Source organism: Colobus angolensis, unplaced genomic scaffold (assembly GCF_000951035.1).
Source record: "Colobus angolensis palliatus isolate OR3802 unplaced genomic scaffold, Cang.pa_1.0 Scaffold113, whole genome shotgun sequence".
Classification (NCBI taxonomy): domain Eukaryota; kingdom Metazoa; phylum Chordata; class Mammalia; order Primates; family Cercopithecidae; genus Colobus; species Colobus angolensis.
The window spans coordinates 5,943,226-5,956,580 of record NW_012112364.1 but is presented as its reverse complement, the minus strand read 5'-3'; the positions used below and the strand labels follow the sequence as shown (position 1 = coordinate 5,956,580).

The window sequence follows — 13,355 nt, the reverse complement described above, 5'->3', positions numbered from 1 at the left end:
CTCATCTGTCTCATCTTGTCTCTGCTTCTGTTTATCCTAGTTGCCACCAGAGGCATCTTTGCTGACATTTGGAGAGTCCTGCCCTGTCAGCATCAACAGCCGCTCTGGGGTTGTTGTCTGGCGTCCTGGCCCGAGAGATGCCCTCCATCCTTACAAAGTGGAGTGGGAACCACTGTCCTGGGCCAGCTTGGGCAGCGGCCTGGCCGCCTCACCCCTTCTGAATCCGCCTCACCATGGACTGACTTGAACTTGCACAGAAACATCACTTGTCAGGCTGCTGGCCTGGTGTGCCTCAGTGGCACTGCGACAACCGGCTGAGAAAAATGTCTGCATCCCTGACACCCCCGTTGCAGAGGGCTTCCCCCTAGGACTAAAAGGTTATGGTGCTAAGTGTGAGAGCCACGCTCAGAGCTGTCTTTCTTCAGGCTGTCTGTCAATGCTTACAATCCTGACATTGGCTGATTCCCTTTGAATCTTTTTTTTCTTGGTAATTCTTCATTGCAATCTCTGTTGAAGTTTGCTGCTTCTGTGTAATGAAGTGCCCCAAGCTCAATGCAGTATTCTAAGAACAGACTTGCCAGGGTCATACCAAAGACATCTGTCTCCATGGTATGTAGCGTGCTTGTTTTGCTGTAGCCCCGAATTATTTTGCCTGTTTAGCTGCCATGTCGCGTTGTGTGTTCGCACATAATCAGCTGTCCGCTCTCAGCTTTAGGTTCTCCTATTCTCTTCCTTTCTGTCTCCCTCCCCACTTTGCTTCCTCCCTTCCTGTTTCCCCCTTCTTTCATTTTCCATGTGAATTCCTGTGTTTCAGATACTTTTCTTCTGGTTGTGTTGACTTGGCTTGTATTCTTTTTCCTTTTTTCTCTGTCTCTTTCAAGCTGATTTTCATTCTGCAGTGTTGTGATGGGAGACTCTAGTCTATACTTGCATGCTGACCAGTTACAACTTGGAGATGAAGCGTGGTTAGTGGAAGTGCAGGCCCCGGAATCGCCACTTTGTCGCGCACTGACCCTGTAGCCGTGGGCAATCTTCTCACTCTTTCTGAGCTGAGGCTATAGAACGGGCTAATGATAGACACTTCCTAGCTGGGCTGTGAGGATTAGAGAAGATGACGCCTACAAAGTGGCTCATGTAGTGCTTGGCTTTTGTGTCTGCTCAGCATAGGCTCGGGCTCGCAAGCGTGTGGTGGTGACGGAAATGCCGTACTCAGGCGAGACACACACTGACACTGTTTCTTGTGAGTTTGAATTCTGAAATTAAGACCCATGACACGGCCTCCGAAGATAAATAAAAAATTTCCTTCAGATCAAAACCTGACATTCCTCAAATTATATGTTAAAATGTCCACAGTAAAGCCTTATTTACCAAGATTAATTTTACATACTTTAGTCTCATATGCTGCTCATGATTATTTTATCTGCTCAAATAAAGAAATTTATGAGGGGTTTGCTTCCTTTGTGATTATACTTATTATTTTTTAAATGGTGAACTCACAGGCTGCCATAGCACCCAAAATGCTATCATCAAAGACGGTCTCTTAGGGTTAAGGCACAAGTTTTAAAATGGTCCATGTCAGCGTATTCATTTGGTGTCTTGGAGGAATGGAACGACCAGATGGTCAGGTCACCTTATCCTTGAGAGAATTAGAAATAGCCTACCGCAGTCTTGAGGAGGGGAAGGGCCATTTCTATTAATCTGTCAAAAGGTGGGGTCAGCATAAGGATTGATTTCCTGAGAAATCGAGGCGGACCTGAGTATACTGGGGGCTAGGAGTTGGGGCCCAAGGAGTGGGGAGGGTGCCAGGGGCGGCGTCATCTCCCTTGCATTCTTGCTTAGGACTTCTCTGTGGGTATCAGGTGGACATGGTGGTGCTGAGGGGACATGGGCATCTGCTGTGGGTGTCTGAGAAATTCAAGAGCCACATAGAAATATATTGTGCCCAGGGATCCCTGGCATCGTTGGTCTTCAGGGTGCGTTTTCTCTGCCTTGTGCTCATGTCCAGCTGCTCCCCCGGATTTCAGCATCCTGTGACGCTGCTAACTTTTTGTTTCCTTGCAGGATTTGACTTTTTTTCCCAGTAGGTTCTCTTTGGGCAGTTCATGATGTAGGGTTTATTGGTCAAGCAGACAGTTCATGAATGAGCCCTGTCTATTGAGGCCAACATTGGGAAGCGGATGTGGCAGGCCCCACAGTGCAAGGAAGGAGCGATGCCTTCGGGGACTGTATCCTCCCAGTGGTCTCCCAGGGAAGAGAAGGAGAGCCCCTGGGGCCAAAGTGGCTGTCCTCTTCCCTGTCCTTTCCTCCTTGAAACAGCAATCTCATTCTCTGCCGGCTTCTGGAAGCATGAACTCAGTCTGTGCTTTCCACCCTCTGCCCCGCCCTGCTGCCGTGGGCAGTGATGCAGTCCATTTCTTTTGGTTTCTTTCCCTGTTTTCCAACTGCACTGGAGTGTCTTCTTTCATTTCCTGTTCAATACGTCCTTCCAGAGTTACTGTGGATAAGTTCGCTTTCCACATTTTGATGTTTCCAAGACTGAATCGCTAGAATCTTAGACTTACAGGGACCTTAGAAATCGTCGTCCAATTTCTTCATTTTTACAGAGGAGAAAATGGAGCCCCGGGAATGTTAATCAGCTCACCCACAGTTACTGGATCGGGCGTGTGTGTCGCTGGAAGGTCAGCATGCCTCTACTAGGGACACTCCGTGCATCTTTTAGGTTTTCAAAACCTGTCTTTGAGCTTATGCTGTCATTGTATTTGTTAATCTTTCATTTTCTGTCATTTTATTTCTACAAATCATGTGCTGAATTTAGTCTGCTTTCTCTATCATAGGAAGTCTGGTACCTTAAAAAAAATTCTGCCTCCTCCAATATCTCCCATGATTATCATGGGAACAAAGTAGATGCAGTCAATTGTCTTTGTAGAATGTCTTTCTTGAATCCTTATTTCCGTAATTTTACCTCTCAGCCTTTTAGCTTTCCATTTCTCCTCCATTGTCTGCCAATCTGATCCTTCAAGGGCATCAACTCTCAGCTTTTACTGAGTAATATTTAATTTGAAGTATTTTCAGCTTTTGCTTATCTTCGATGTGCATTTTAAGTGATCATTGAATTATATTGCTACTCTTACCAGATACTAGTCTATAGGGGAAAAATGTTACACGTGATTTTTTTTTTTTTTCAACTTGGTGTTGTAAGGTGTTAAATTTGATGAATTTTTCCTGTAGGTTTGTTTATGGAATGATTAAATGTACATTGGCTAAACATTAACACAAGCAAAAATGCTTCTCAAAGTAAATATTACACTTTGAAAATTTGAATTCTGTTATTCCCTGAGCAAGACTTTCTTTCCTCTGTGGGAATACCCCTCTGAACATGTGTTAAAAGTTTATGAGCTAATGTGATTTGCTAAACAAACGTTCATTTTTATAGGCAGCTTCCAAGGAAGACCTCTCAATCGTCTAGTTTGTTCTGTGGTATATTTGGCAGGTTCTGTCCTTGGCAGTAGACTAAGTACCACATGGTTGGTGAGCATGCAGCACTGAAGATGTGTGTGCACGTGTGTGTGTGTGTGCACGTGTGTGTGTGTGTGTATGTGACTAGATTCAGCCTGGGACCCCTATCACTGAGTTCCCAAATACTGATGTAAGCAGCTTCTGGGGAAGGGTCTTTTCTGTTTTCCTTTTGTATTTTAGGTGGAGGAGGAGTGGAGAGAATTTAGGAATTCTTAGTTTCCCATATACTTTGATGAGACAAAATGCAAAATGGCCTGCCTCCTTGATTCATTTTGTGTGTGTGGACCAGACACAACTGATGCAATTGTTCCCACAATTCTGGTGGCAATTTTGAGGGCCAGGAATGTGGATATAAAAGCAGGCCCATCTGGAATACTGGGGAATTTAGAGGTTTTGGAAAACTGGCTTCAGGTGAGCCATATTGGGTTGGGTCTGGGTCGGAGCTTCTCATGAAATAAATAGTACCCTCTCGCCTAGTGTCTCAGTGTTTGTTGCTTTCTGTCTAGTTGGGGACTTCTCCCATGAGAGAAGAGTGAAGAGACCTGGCTGCTTCTTAACGGTCCTTTAGTCATTATATTTAATCACCCTGATCCTTGCAACAACTCCCATTAAGGCTTTACTGCTAGATTATTAATGAGGAGGAGTACATCTGTACGAGTAATTGTGGTTAAGGGAGGTTTAAAATATCATGACTATAATAAACAGTAGATATGGGAATGAATGATTACACTGAAGTCATTAACTTATGAAATGTTTGGGACCTCTGCAGCGAAGTCAGTGTCTGTACAGTTACTGACCATAAGCTGATGTGTTGTAGTAGTTTACGACATAGCAGCAAGTAGTCTAAGCGGCCCATTGAGTAGAATAAATGCAACCATGTGGACAAAACGGCACCATATGTTTATTAATATGGAAGTTATGTTTTAAAATAACAGCATGGCGTAAGTCTGTACGTTTTCAATCACTATTACTAAGTCTTGACTTTTGAACCAACTCTGGCTTCATGTTTTAAGTGGGCATAGATACGAACTGAGCGTCATGTTGCCCACGTGGATTACACATTTCCAAATTGTCTCGTAGTTTTAAATAGTGTCTGTATAAGTTTATGTCTTATAACATTCCTAAGCATTCTCTGGGCTGTACTGTAATTTTCGCGTTATTATCTCATACTTTGGTTTTAACAGGATTGGTAAAAGTTTTGAAGTTTTAATTTCAGTTTTTCCCAGCGCTTGGAATTTGATGATATAAAATGAAAAGAGGTTTCCATAGTTGCTAACATTCACCAGATTTTGTTCCAAAGCATGGACTTTAGTAGACATTTGAATTAAATCCACATTCTCCACCCAAGCCTAGTGATATAATCCAACAGTTCAAAGATAGGTATGCCATAAACAGCTATAGTTAAATAATCTAAAAAAAAATTAAAACATGGAAATACAATAAAACAAGAATTGATCACTTTATAGTGGAATACTCTATAAACTGTCTGCATTAGAAACATGTGGTGAGTTTTAAAACATCTGCGTTCTATAATTCTAGAGTGTATAGTTTATTTGAAGGCAGACACACCCTCCCCCGCCCCTTCCCTTCATCCGCACATCTATATAAGAATACAGGTTAATATTTTTTGCTATCCAAATTTGCATTCATGTACTTATTTTTTATTTAGAAAAATGATTGTGGAGTAGAAATACATAGCATAAATATTTTCACCTCAACTAAATATTGTATCGCTAAGTACTGAAGTGTGATCATAAAGAGATTATTTCTGTAGATCTTGCTACTCATTCTAAAACAAAAATCACACATTGGCATAATCCCCAATAGGAGGAAGAAATTATTTAAAAGCACATGTGTGATTTAGACGAGTAACACAATCTTTATAACTTTTCATGATAATTTTAATTTTTAAGGGATCTAAACTGATCTGTGTGGCATAATTGGTGTAATTGCAGGAGCTTAAATGTACCAGTGGTTTTGCAATGTCATGTTTGCACAATCTCATTTAACTTGTGGACTGAAGTTGTATAACCCTCGTGTGTATGAGACAACTGGAATTGGACTCAGCCATCACAAAAAATGCTGGCTGTAGATTATACTGTTTTTCTTTTGTTTGATTTGTAGAGACAGGTTCTCACTCTGTTGCCCAGGCTATAGTGCAGTGCCACAATCACAGTTCACTGCAGCCTCATCTCAAGTGACCCTCCTGCCTCAGCCTCCTGCGTAGCTTGAACTACAGGTTCGCACCACCATGCCCAGCTAATTTTTTGTTTTGTAGAGATAGGGACTCACTGTGTTTTCCAGGCTGGTTTGTACCCCTGGCCTCAAGTGATATTTCTGCCTGGGCCTTCCAAAGTGCTGGGGTTACAGGCATGAGCTGCTGTGCCTGTCCAATTATACTGTTTTAAATGGAATAATTCGCTTTATTTTCTAAGTTATGTGTGTGTGTGTGTGTGAACGATGCTCTGATAGCCTGCTGGGAAAATAAGGCAGTGTTAACTGGCAGTGAAACGGTCAGTTCAATTTCTTAGCATATTTACTTTTTTTTGAGACAGAGTCTCGCTCTGTCGCCCAGGCTGGAGTGCAGTGGCCGGATCTCTCAGCTCACTGCAAGCTCCGCCTCCCGGGTTTACGCCATTCTCCTGCCTCAGCCTCCCAAGCAGCTGGGACTACAGGCGCCCGCCACCTCGCCCGGCTAGTTTTTTGTATTTTTTTTTTTAGTAGAGACGGGGTTTCACCGTGTTAGCCAGGATGGTCTCGATCTCCTGACCTCGTGATCCGCCCGTCTCGGCCTCCCAAAGTGCTGGGATTACAGGCTTGAGCCACCGCGCCCGGCCGCATATTTACTTTTTTAAAGGGGGGATTTCCATAGTCTTTAAAAAAGTGATAAAATGAGAATCTTTTCTTAAGCACTGAAAACAATTTCATGTTTCATTCTTAGAGAGTGATACCTCTACCACTGTGGAATTTTGTTCATGATTGCTATTCTCTTGCCCTCTCCACTTATTCCCCCTGCAGATAAATAGAATTACTCAAAAATTACATTTGGAAATAGAGAGACACACAGGACTCTTTTTACTATGCTTAGTGAAAAGTGAAAAGTGGAAGGGCCTGGTCCCAAGAGTGTGGTGGCTGTGCTAGGTAGGGCTCCTGGAAACTTCTTGGTCTGGTGGCTTCATTACATAATAACAAGATCCTGTGGCACAGACCAGGCGCAAATTGCTTCACTGCTGTCCCATGTATTTAACTGGAAAAGTTGCATTTGCTGTTTTCTAAGGTTTATTCAGGTTCTAAGATGTTGAGATGTTATTGTGATATTAACAACACTGTTGCTGCCTGGGAGCTTCCTCGGTGTTCACTGCTCTCTGGCTGGATCTCTGTCACAGCCCTGCCTCAAGACACTTACTACTAACCTGTTTTAAAGGTGAGGTTACTGAGACTTGGAGAGGTGAGAGAACCAGTTGTAAAGCCCTGCAGCTAGTGACGGTGAAGCTGGGATAGGAGCAGGCTTCTCACTCCAAAGTCAGGCTTTCCCGTCACCTAAACTCATTATCTTCTGCTGCGATTTTTGTGTATCTGTTTCTGATCCAAGAAAACCCATTGTGCTATGCGTATGCTATGTATGCAGAGGAAATACATGCTGGCGCCTCACTCATGGCTCAGAAAGGAGGAGGAAGTGTTCTACATTTAAAATAAAGTTTAATTTCATAGTATTTGTAGGTGATGTGCTTTCCTGCTGCAAAAAAGAAAGGGTACTTTGAATTCCTTTTTCTTGTCCCTTGTAGAACTAAAGGCTCATCCAATCCCATCTTTTGGTCTATTTTATTAATGATAAAATAAATGCACGTATTTGTTTAGAAATTTCACTTACTTAGAGCAAACCGAAACCAGCTATTTTTAGCCAGGAATGATCTTGCCTGTGAGGAGACTATTATGCAAATGGCAGTAAGGACTAAAATAGCCATTAATGTCTTTAGCACACTTAAACTTTTATCAGTTTCAATAGAGATGAGAGGGAAGTCACATTCAGCCCCAGCTCCCCAGCGTAGGAGGAGGTTGAGTTTCCCCCGAAGAGCTCCCCGCTAGGCCCGTGTGCAGAGGAGGGTGCAGGAGCGCCTCTCCCCCGTGCACCCCGCCTGTGGGGTAGAGCGTCTCCCCCGTGCACCCCGCCTGTGGGGTAGAACCGCTTCTCCCGGCCACCCTCAGATGAGAGTTGTCCAGTCTGGGGTGGGTTTGGTTTCTGCGATTCATTCTGTGCCTGTGAACCCAGCACCAGCGGTCTGAAGTTTCCCCGTCCTTTTTGTCCTTGCCTGACGCATTGTTTTTCCTTTCTGCTTCCCCCCATTTCAGCTCACTTAGCAAAACTTGGCCAGTGAGAGAGTATCTTGCTGAAAAAACCTACTCAGTGCTTCCAAACACGTAGAAAAGCACCTGTCAGGAAGTGCCAGCTCTCCCAACCTCGTGAGTGTGGTTTAAGCCTTTGGATTAGAGAAGGGACCTAGAGAAGGTGGCGTCACGATGGGCTAGTGATTGATTTTGTCCAATTCTCTCCCTTTGTCCTCTCCTTGGCTCTCCTGACTTACTCTGCAAGGAGTTGGGGATGATGCATTCTACCCAACGGATACCTGTGAATCCATTGTATTAAATTGTGTCCTTAGCTACATACATGGCAAGAGAACGTCTGTATTTTGGTGATGTATAAAGTTTACTGTCTGTCCCCTGGGTCTGCATGACAGAAACGAATGCCCTTATCTGTGGTTGCTTATGTGTTTTCTTATTTATATAAGGCGCCAGGTAGGTAAGAGAAAAGAAACTATTTCTAACAAGTTATTTTCATGTTTACTGTTTTAAACACTAAAGATACTGATTTTAAAAGTTTCAGTTGAACAGTGGGACGAGCAAAAAGGCCAGTAAGCCCTGTCACCTTATTTCTCTAGAGACCAGCTTCGAGGCACACATCTTTGCCGGGGTGTGTTCACGGCTTTGGGATGCGGTGCGTGTGTGTGGGTGTGTGTGTGTGTTATTTTTGTTGTTACTGCCCATGAGTCTTGCAACCCCAGGAGCCCTAGGTTGTGGGGTTCAGCTGGACCCCAGCTTTCATAAAGCTCAAGAAGAGGAGGTACAGTCCATCTGGGAAGATGCAGAACCTTTCTGATCTGGGTCAGTGCACGTTTCTTGTTGGTATCTGTGAACCTGAGAATACAGCTTTTTTAGTTAGGGGTCTCTTCTTCTATCTAAATTCAAGGGAAAGGAAGGCCAGGATATTTGCTTTTACTTTGGATTCAGGAACACGCACTCAGTCATGACAGAGGCATTATGTTTTGAAATGTAGACTGAGAATTAGGATTCTGCATTAGAATTCTCCCAGGGGCCTGTTACAAATGCATATTTTGAGAATTGCTGAATCAGAGTTTTAAAGGTTTGGGACTCAGAAATCTGCATCTCAGATGATTCTGCAACACACTGAATGAAGTTTAAAAACCACTCAGAGAGAGTAGTAAGTAAATGCTGCTGCTAAAAAGGGCAGAAAATATCTGACATCACTGGTCATGTTGCTAATGTTGATCTCTGCAGCAGGTACTTGATAAAATATATACTGGTGTTAAAGCCGTTATCTGAGCCTTGCCACGGGCACAGGGGCACAGGCTGTCCCTCTCAGTGTGGTCACCACAGAGCTGCTCTAGGAAAAATGGGAACAACGTATCCCATTAGGTGTTCCTTGCATTTGACTCAAATGATTGTATATGCAACAGTTTAACTAGAAAATGTTTAGACTCTTTCGCTTTAGTCATTATGAGTTAGAGATTAGAATGTAGTTAAATTTGTAGGGTTAGGCAGTTTTTGCAAAATGCATTAAAATGGGTAAAATGGGCAAAAACATCAGTATTTTCTCATGGGGGTTATATTGTATGGCAACGGAATGTTACTTTTAATATTGAATGTAGCTACTTTTGCAACATATTTATCTTTTTTAAAAAACTTTAATTTTAATTTTTAGTTCTGGGGTACACATGCAGGATGTGCGGTTTGTTAATAGGTAAACATGTGCCAAGGTGGTTTGCACTTATCCATCCAGCACCTAGGTATTAAGCCCAGCATGCATTAGCTATTTTTGCTGATGTTCTCCCTCTTTTTCTTTTTACAGGAAAAACTAACCCAAGAGTGTGTATTCAGAGAACAGTTCGAAGAAAACTGGTATAATACGTACTCATCAAACCTATATAAGCACGTGGACACTGGAAGGCGATACTATGTTGCATTAAATAAAGACGGGACTCCGAGAGAAGGGGCTAGGACTAAACGGCACCAGAAATTCACACACTTTTTACCTAGACCAGTGGACCCGGACAAAGTACCTGAACTGTATAAGGATATTCTAAGCCAAAGTTGACAAAGACATTTTCTTCACTTGAGCCCTTAAAAAAGTAACCACTATAAAGGTTTCACGCGGTGGGTTCTTATTGATTAGCTGTGCCATCACATCACTCCACTGTTGCCAAACTTTGTCGCATGCATAATGTATGATGGAGGCTTGGATGGGAACATGCTGATTTTGTTCTGCACTTAAAGGCTCCTCCTGGAGGGCTGCCTAGGGCCACTTGCTTGATTTATCATGGGGGAAGAGGAGAGAGAGACTGAGTGCTAGGAGAGAGAGAGAGAGAGAGAGAGAGAGTGTGTGTGTGTGTGTGTGTGTGTGTGTGTGTGTGTGTAGCGGGAGATGCGGGCGGAGCGAGAGCGAAAGGACTGCGGCCTGATGCATGCTGGAAATAGACACGCTTTTACATTTCTGATCAGTTGTACTTCATCCTGTATCAGTACAGCTGCCATACTTCGACTTATCAGGATTCTGGCTGGTGGCCTGCGCGAGGGTGCAGTCTTACTTAAAAGACTTTCAGTTAATTCTCACTGGTATCATCCCAGTGAACTTAAAGCAAAGACCTCTTAGTTAAAAAAAAAAAGAAAAAAAAAAAAAAGAAAAGAAAAAGAAAAAAAAAAAGTTAAATTTATTTATAGAAATTCCAAAGGCAACATTTTATTTATTTTATATATTTATTTATTATATAGAGTTTATTTTTAATGAAACATGTACAGGCCAGATAGGCATTTTGGAAGCTTTAGGCTCTGTAAGCATTAAGTGGCAAAGTCTGCTATGAACCTGTGGTAAATTCATGCGAGTAGATATAATGGTGCATGGATATGAGAAACTCTGATGACCCTAATGTACTCAAGGCGACAATCTCTTTTGTGCCCGTATTATTGTAAACTTATGCACATCGCTCATGGCACTGAGTATTCACTCTTCAGACTGCTTGTTTCATAGCTTATCCCAGAGGATTAAAGATAAACTGGGTCTCAAACTTTGATTCTGTGTCTGCAATATTTCCTCTCTCATAAGTGACTCCACTGTTGTAGCTTCACGGTTGGAAAATACGAGGGTTGGTATATGTCTTACTTGTTCAAATCTTATCGCAGAATATACCAAAGCTAGATAATAACTATGCTTTTATTTTAGCCGATCTCCAGAGTGACAGTATTAACATCAAACGTTGTATTGGTTTAGAATTCTCAAAAAAGGAAAAAAAAGTACAGACTATTTTTTTTTTAAGACGTAAGAATCAGATTAACAGGATCATACTTATAAACATGTTTTGGTTCCCTTGGCTATCAAATACGAAATTATAGAAGGATCATAGGGGTCATTGTAACATCTTTTAGAGAAAATGGCTTTCAGTGTGAACTGTCCGAATTACGTGGTAATAGCACCCTTAGTAAAACTTGCAAAATGAAACTAATAAATCGTTATCAATAGTGACAATGAGGGGGAAAGTATTACACTTGTTGACTGTGTTTTGTTTTTTAAAATGGTCTCCACAAGCGCTCAATTTTTTTAGCGGGGGTGTTACTATATAGAATATCTTTTACAAGGCTTTTATAACATTTTATGCTGAAAAGCATAAGAATACATATTTCTTTAGTAGCAATAATTTTGGAACTTGCCCTTGGGCAAGCGAGACTATTTCTTACTATATACAAAGGAGAAAAGAGCCAAATTCTTAAAGCAATATTTAAGAAAAAAGGAATTTATAACAAATTCTCATCTACATATGACACTTTCTAGCCAGGTGTGTTGAGAAGTGGAAAGTGACGGTTTAAACATGTGTTGGGGTTTATGGAACTAATTTTAAAATTTACTATTCAAACTGTTTTTTTCTGATGCACATTCTCTATGAAAACTAAAAGTGTGTCACTGGTGAGTGACAGCTGTTATGAGCTAGAAGCGCATGACTTACTGTTGTGACGATGTCTTGCCTTTCTGTGGTCCAAGTTGGAGTACATGGCAATGCCCTCCTGCTGATGTGCATTACGGAAAATCTAAGTCTAATATTTGGAATTAAGAGATATTTTAGGGGGAGGGGACAGAAGCAATGTAAAATAGTTGATTTATGATAAAGCTCAGAATGTCCTCTTCATTTATTTTCTTGTTTTTTTTCCTTTCTAAACAGAAACTGCATTTAATTCCAAAAAGTAGTTATTCTTATTTATTATTTAACCCTTTGCTGCTGCTAAAATGTGCACATATTCAGGCTTTAGTTTTTCCAAAAGGCATTTTTTTTTTTTTTGGCTGAAAAATATTAAACATTTGACCACAGGGAAGAATCAAGTTTCTAGGATATCATAAGTATACTATGTAGCACTGAAAAAATTGATTTTAGGCGACAGCCAAAAGTAGTCTTAAAAGTAGCATGAGACCTTAGATAATTGACCTAAAAGAAAGAAAATTGTGAAAAGGACTAAAATCTTCATGCATTCCTAGAATATGCTACTTTAATGTCTACTTTTGGAGTTAATTTTGTTTTGGTATTTTTTTTTTTAAGACAAGCAAATTGTTATATGCTTTTGGCAATTGATACAATAAACTGTAATGGTCTGTAAATAAATAAATATTGACTCATGCGATTTATGTAAATAGTCGAACCGGGAGAGTGGATGGCTCAGGGTTTCGACGTGGGCATTGTCTGTTGGGTGGTAGAGTGAGTCATCCCCAGCTCATGGGCTTGCATCCATTTCTTGTCTTAAGAGACCCAAAGCCCAGTGAATGGCAGCCCTGAGCCACTGTGGAATGGGGGCTCTGGTTTCACAAGCACACGCTTCGATAGCCAGACCACTGTGTTGTCGGTGCCAACACTTGCACTGTGGTCAAAGACTTACCGAGCATGGACCGAACGACTTTTTCAGCTGTCATGCGAATGTCCCCAAGCAGTGGTGAAGGACGTGCCGGGTCAGTGTTGGGGAACCTGCCCTGCCAGGTCCTGTTTTGTAGATACACAAATGGCTTCCTTCTGGTGTTTTCATTCTATCTCATCTCGTTAACACTACAACCTTGTGTTAGTTACCTGATAATCTGTAATTGTATGTAAATACAGGATTATGTAATTTGTGTAAATACATAATTACAGAGTTTTGAAAACTGGTATTTTTTACTTGATGTCCATTTTGGAGCTGCTTCAGATTCTGTGCCTGCGTGAGCCAGTGGAATTTAAAAAGCATATGCTCCTTGCTCTTACAGCTGGGCTGTGTGTTGAGGGGTTGAGGGTTATGGGGGATGGAGGGGAAGGAACAAACATATCCAGATGTCTTATCTCTGTAAGTGTTCAATGAAGAAGCAAGTAATGTTCTGGGATGAAGATTTATGAACTTGGAGCAAGCGAAGCTAAGTGTGTGTGCACATGTACGCGGATGGGTGGATGGACAAAGGCGTATTGTTTGAGGTCAGATTTTGTTTGCTGCCTCACTTGACCTTGAAATGTGCCAAATTTAGACCCACTGTTTGTGGTCAC

General features: G+C 41.8%; 1 protein-coding gene across 1 annotated transcript in view; it reads left to right on the top strand.

Moving 5' to 3' along the window:
* FGF9 (fibroblast growth factor 9) overlaps positions 1-12,988 on the top strand; it is a 33,918-nt gene extending 20,930 nt beyond the window's left edge. Inside the window, exon 3 of the mRNA XM_011958894.1 lies at positions 9,662-12,988. Within this exon, the coding sequence (XP_011814284.1) occupies positions 9,662-9,907 (246 nt within the window). The 3' untranslated portion in view covers positions 9,908-12,988. The remainder of the gene's footprint in view (positions 1-9,661) is intronic.
* Positions 12,989-13,355: the final 367 nt, after the last annotated feature.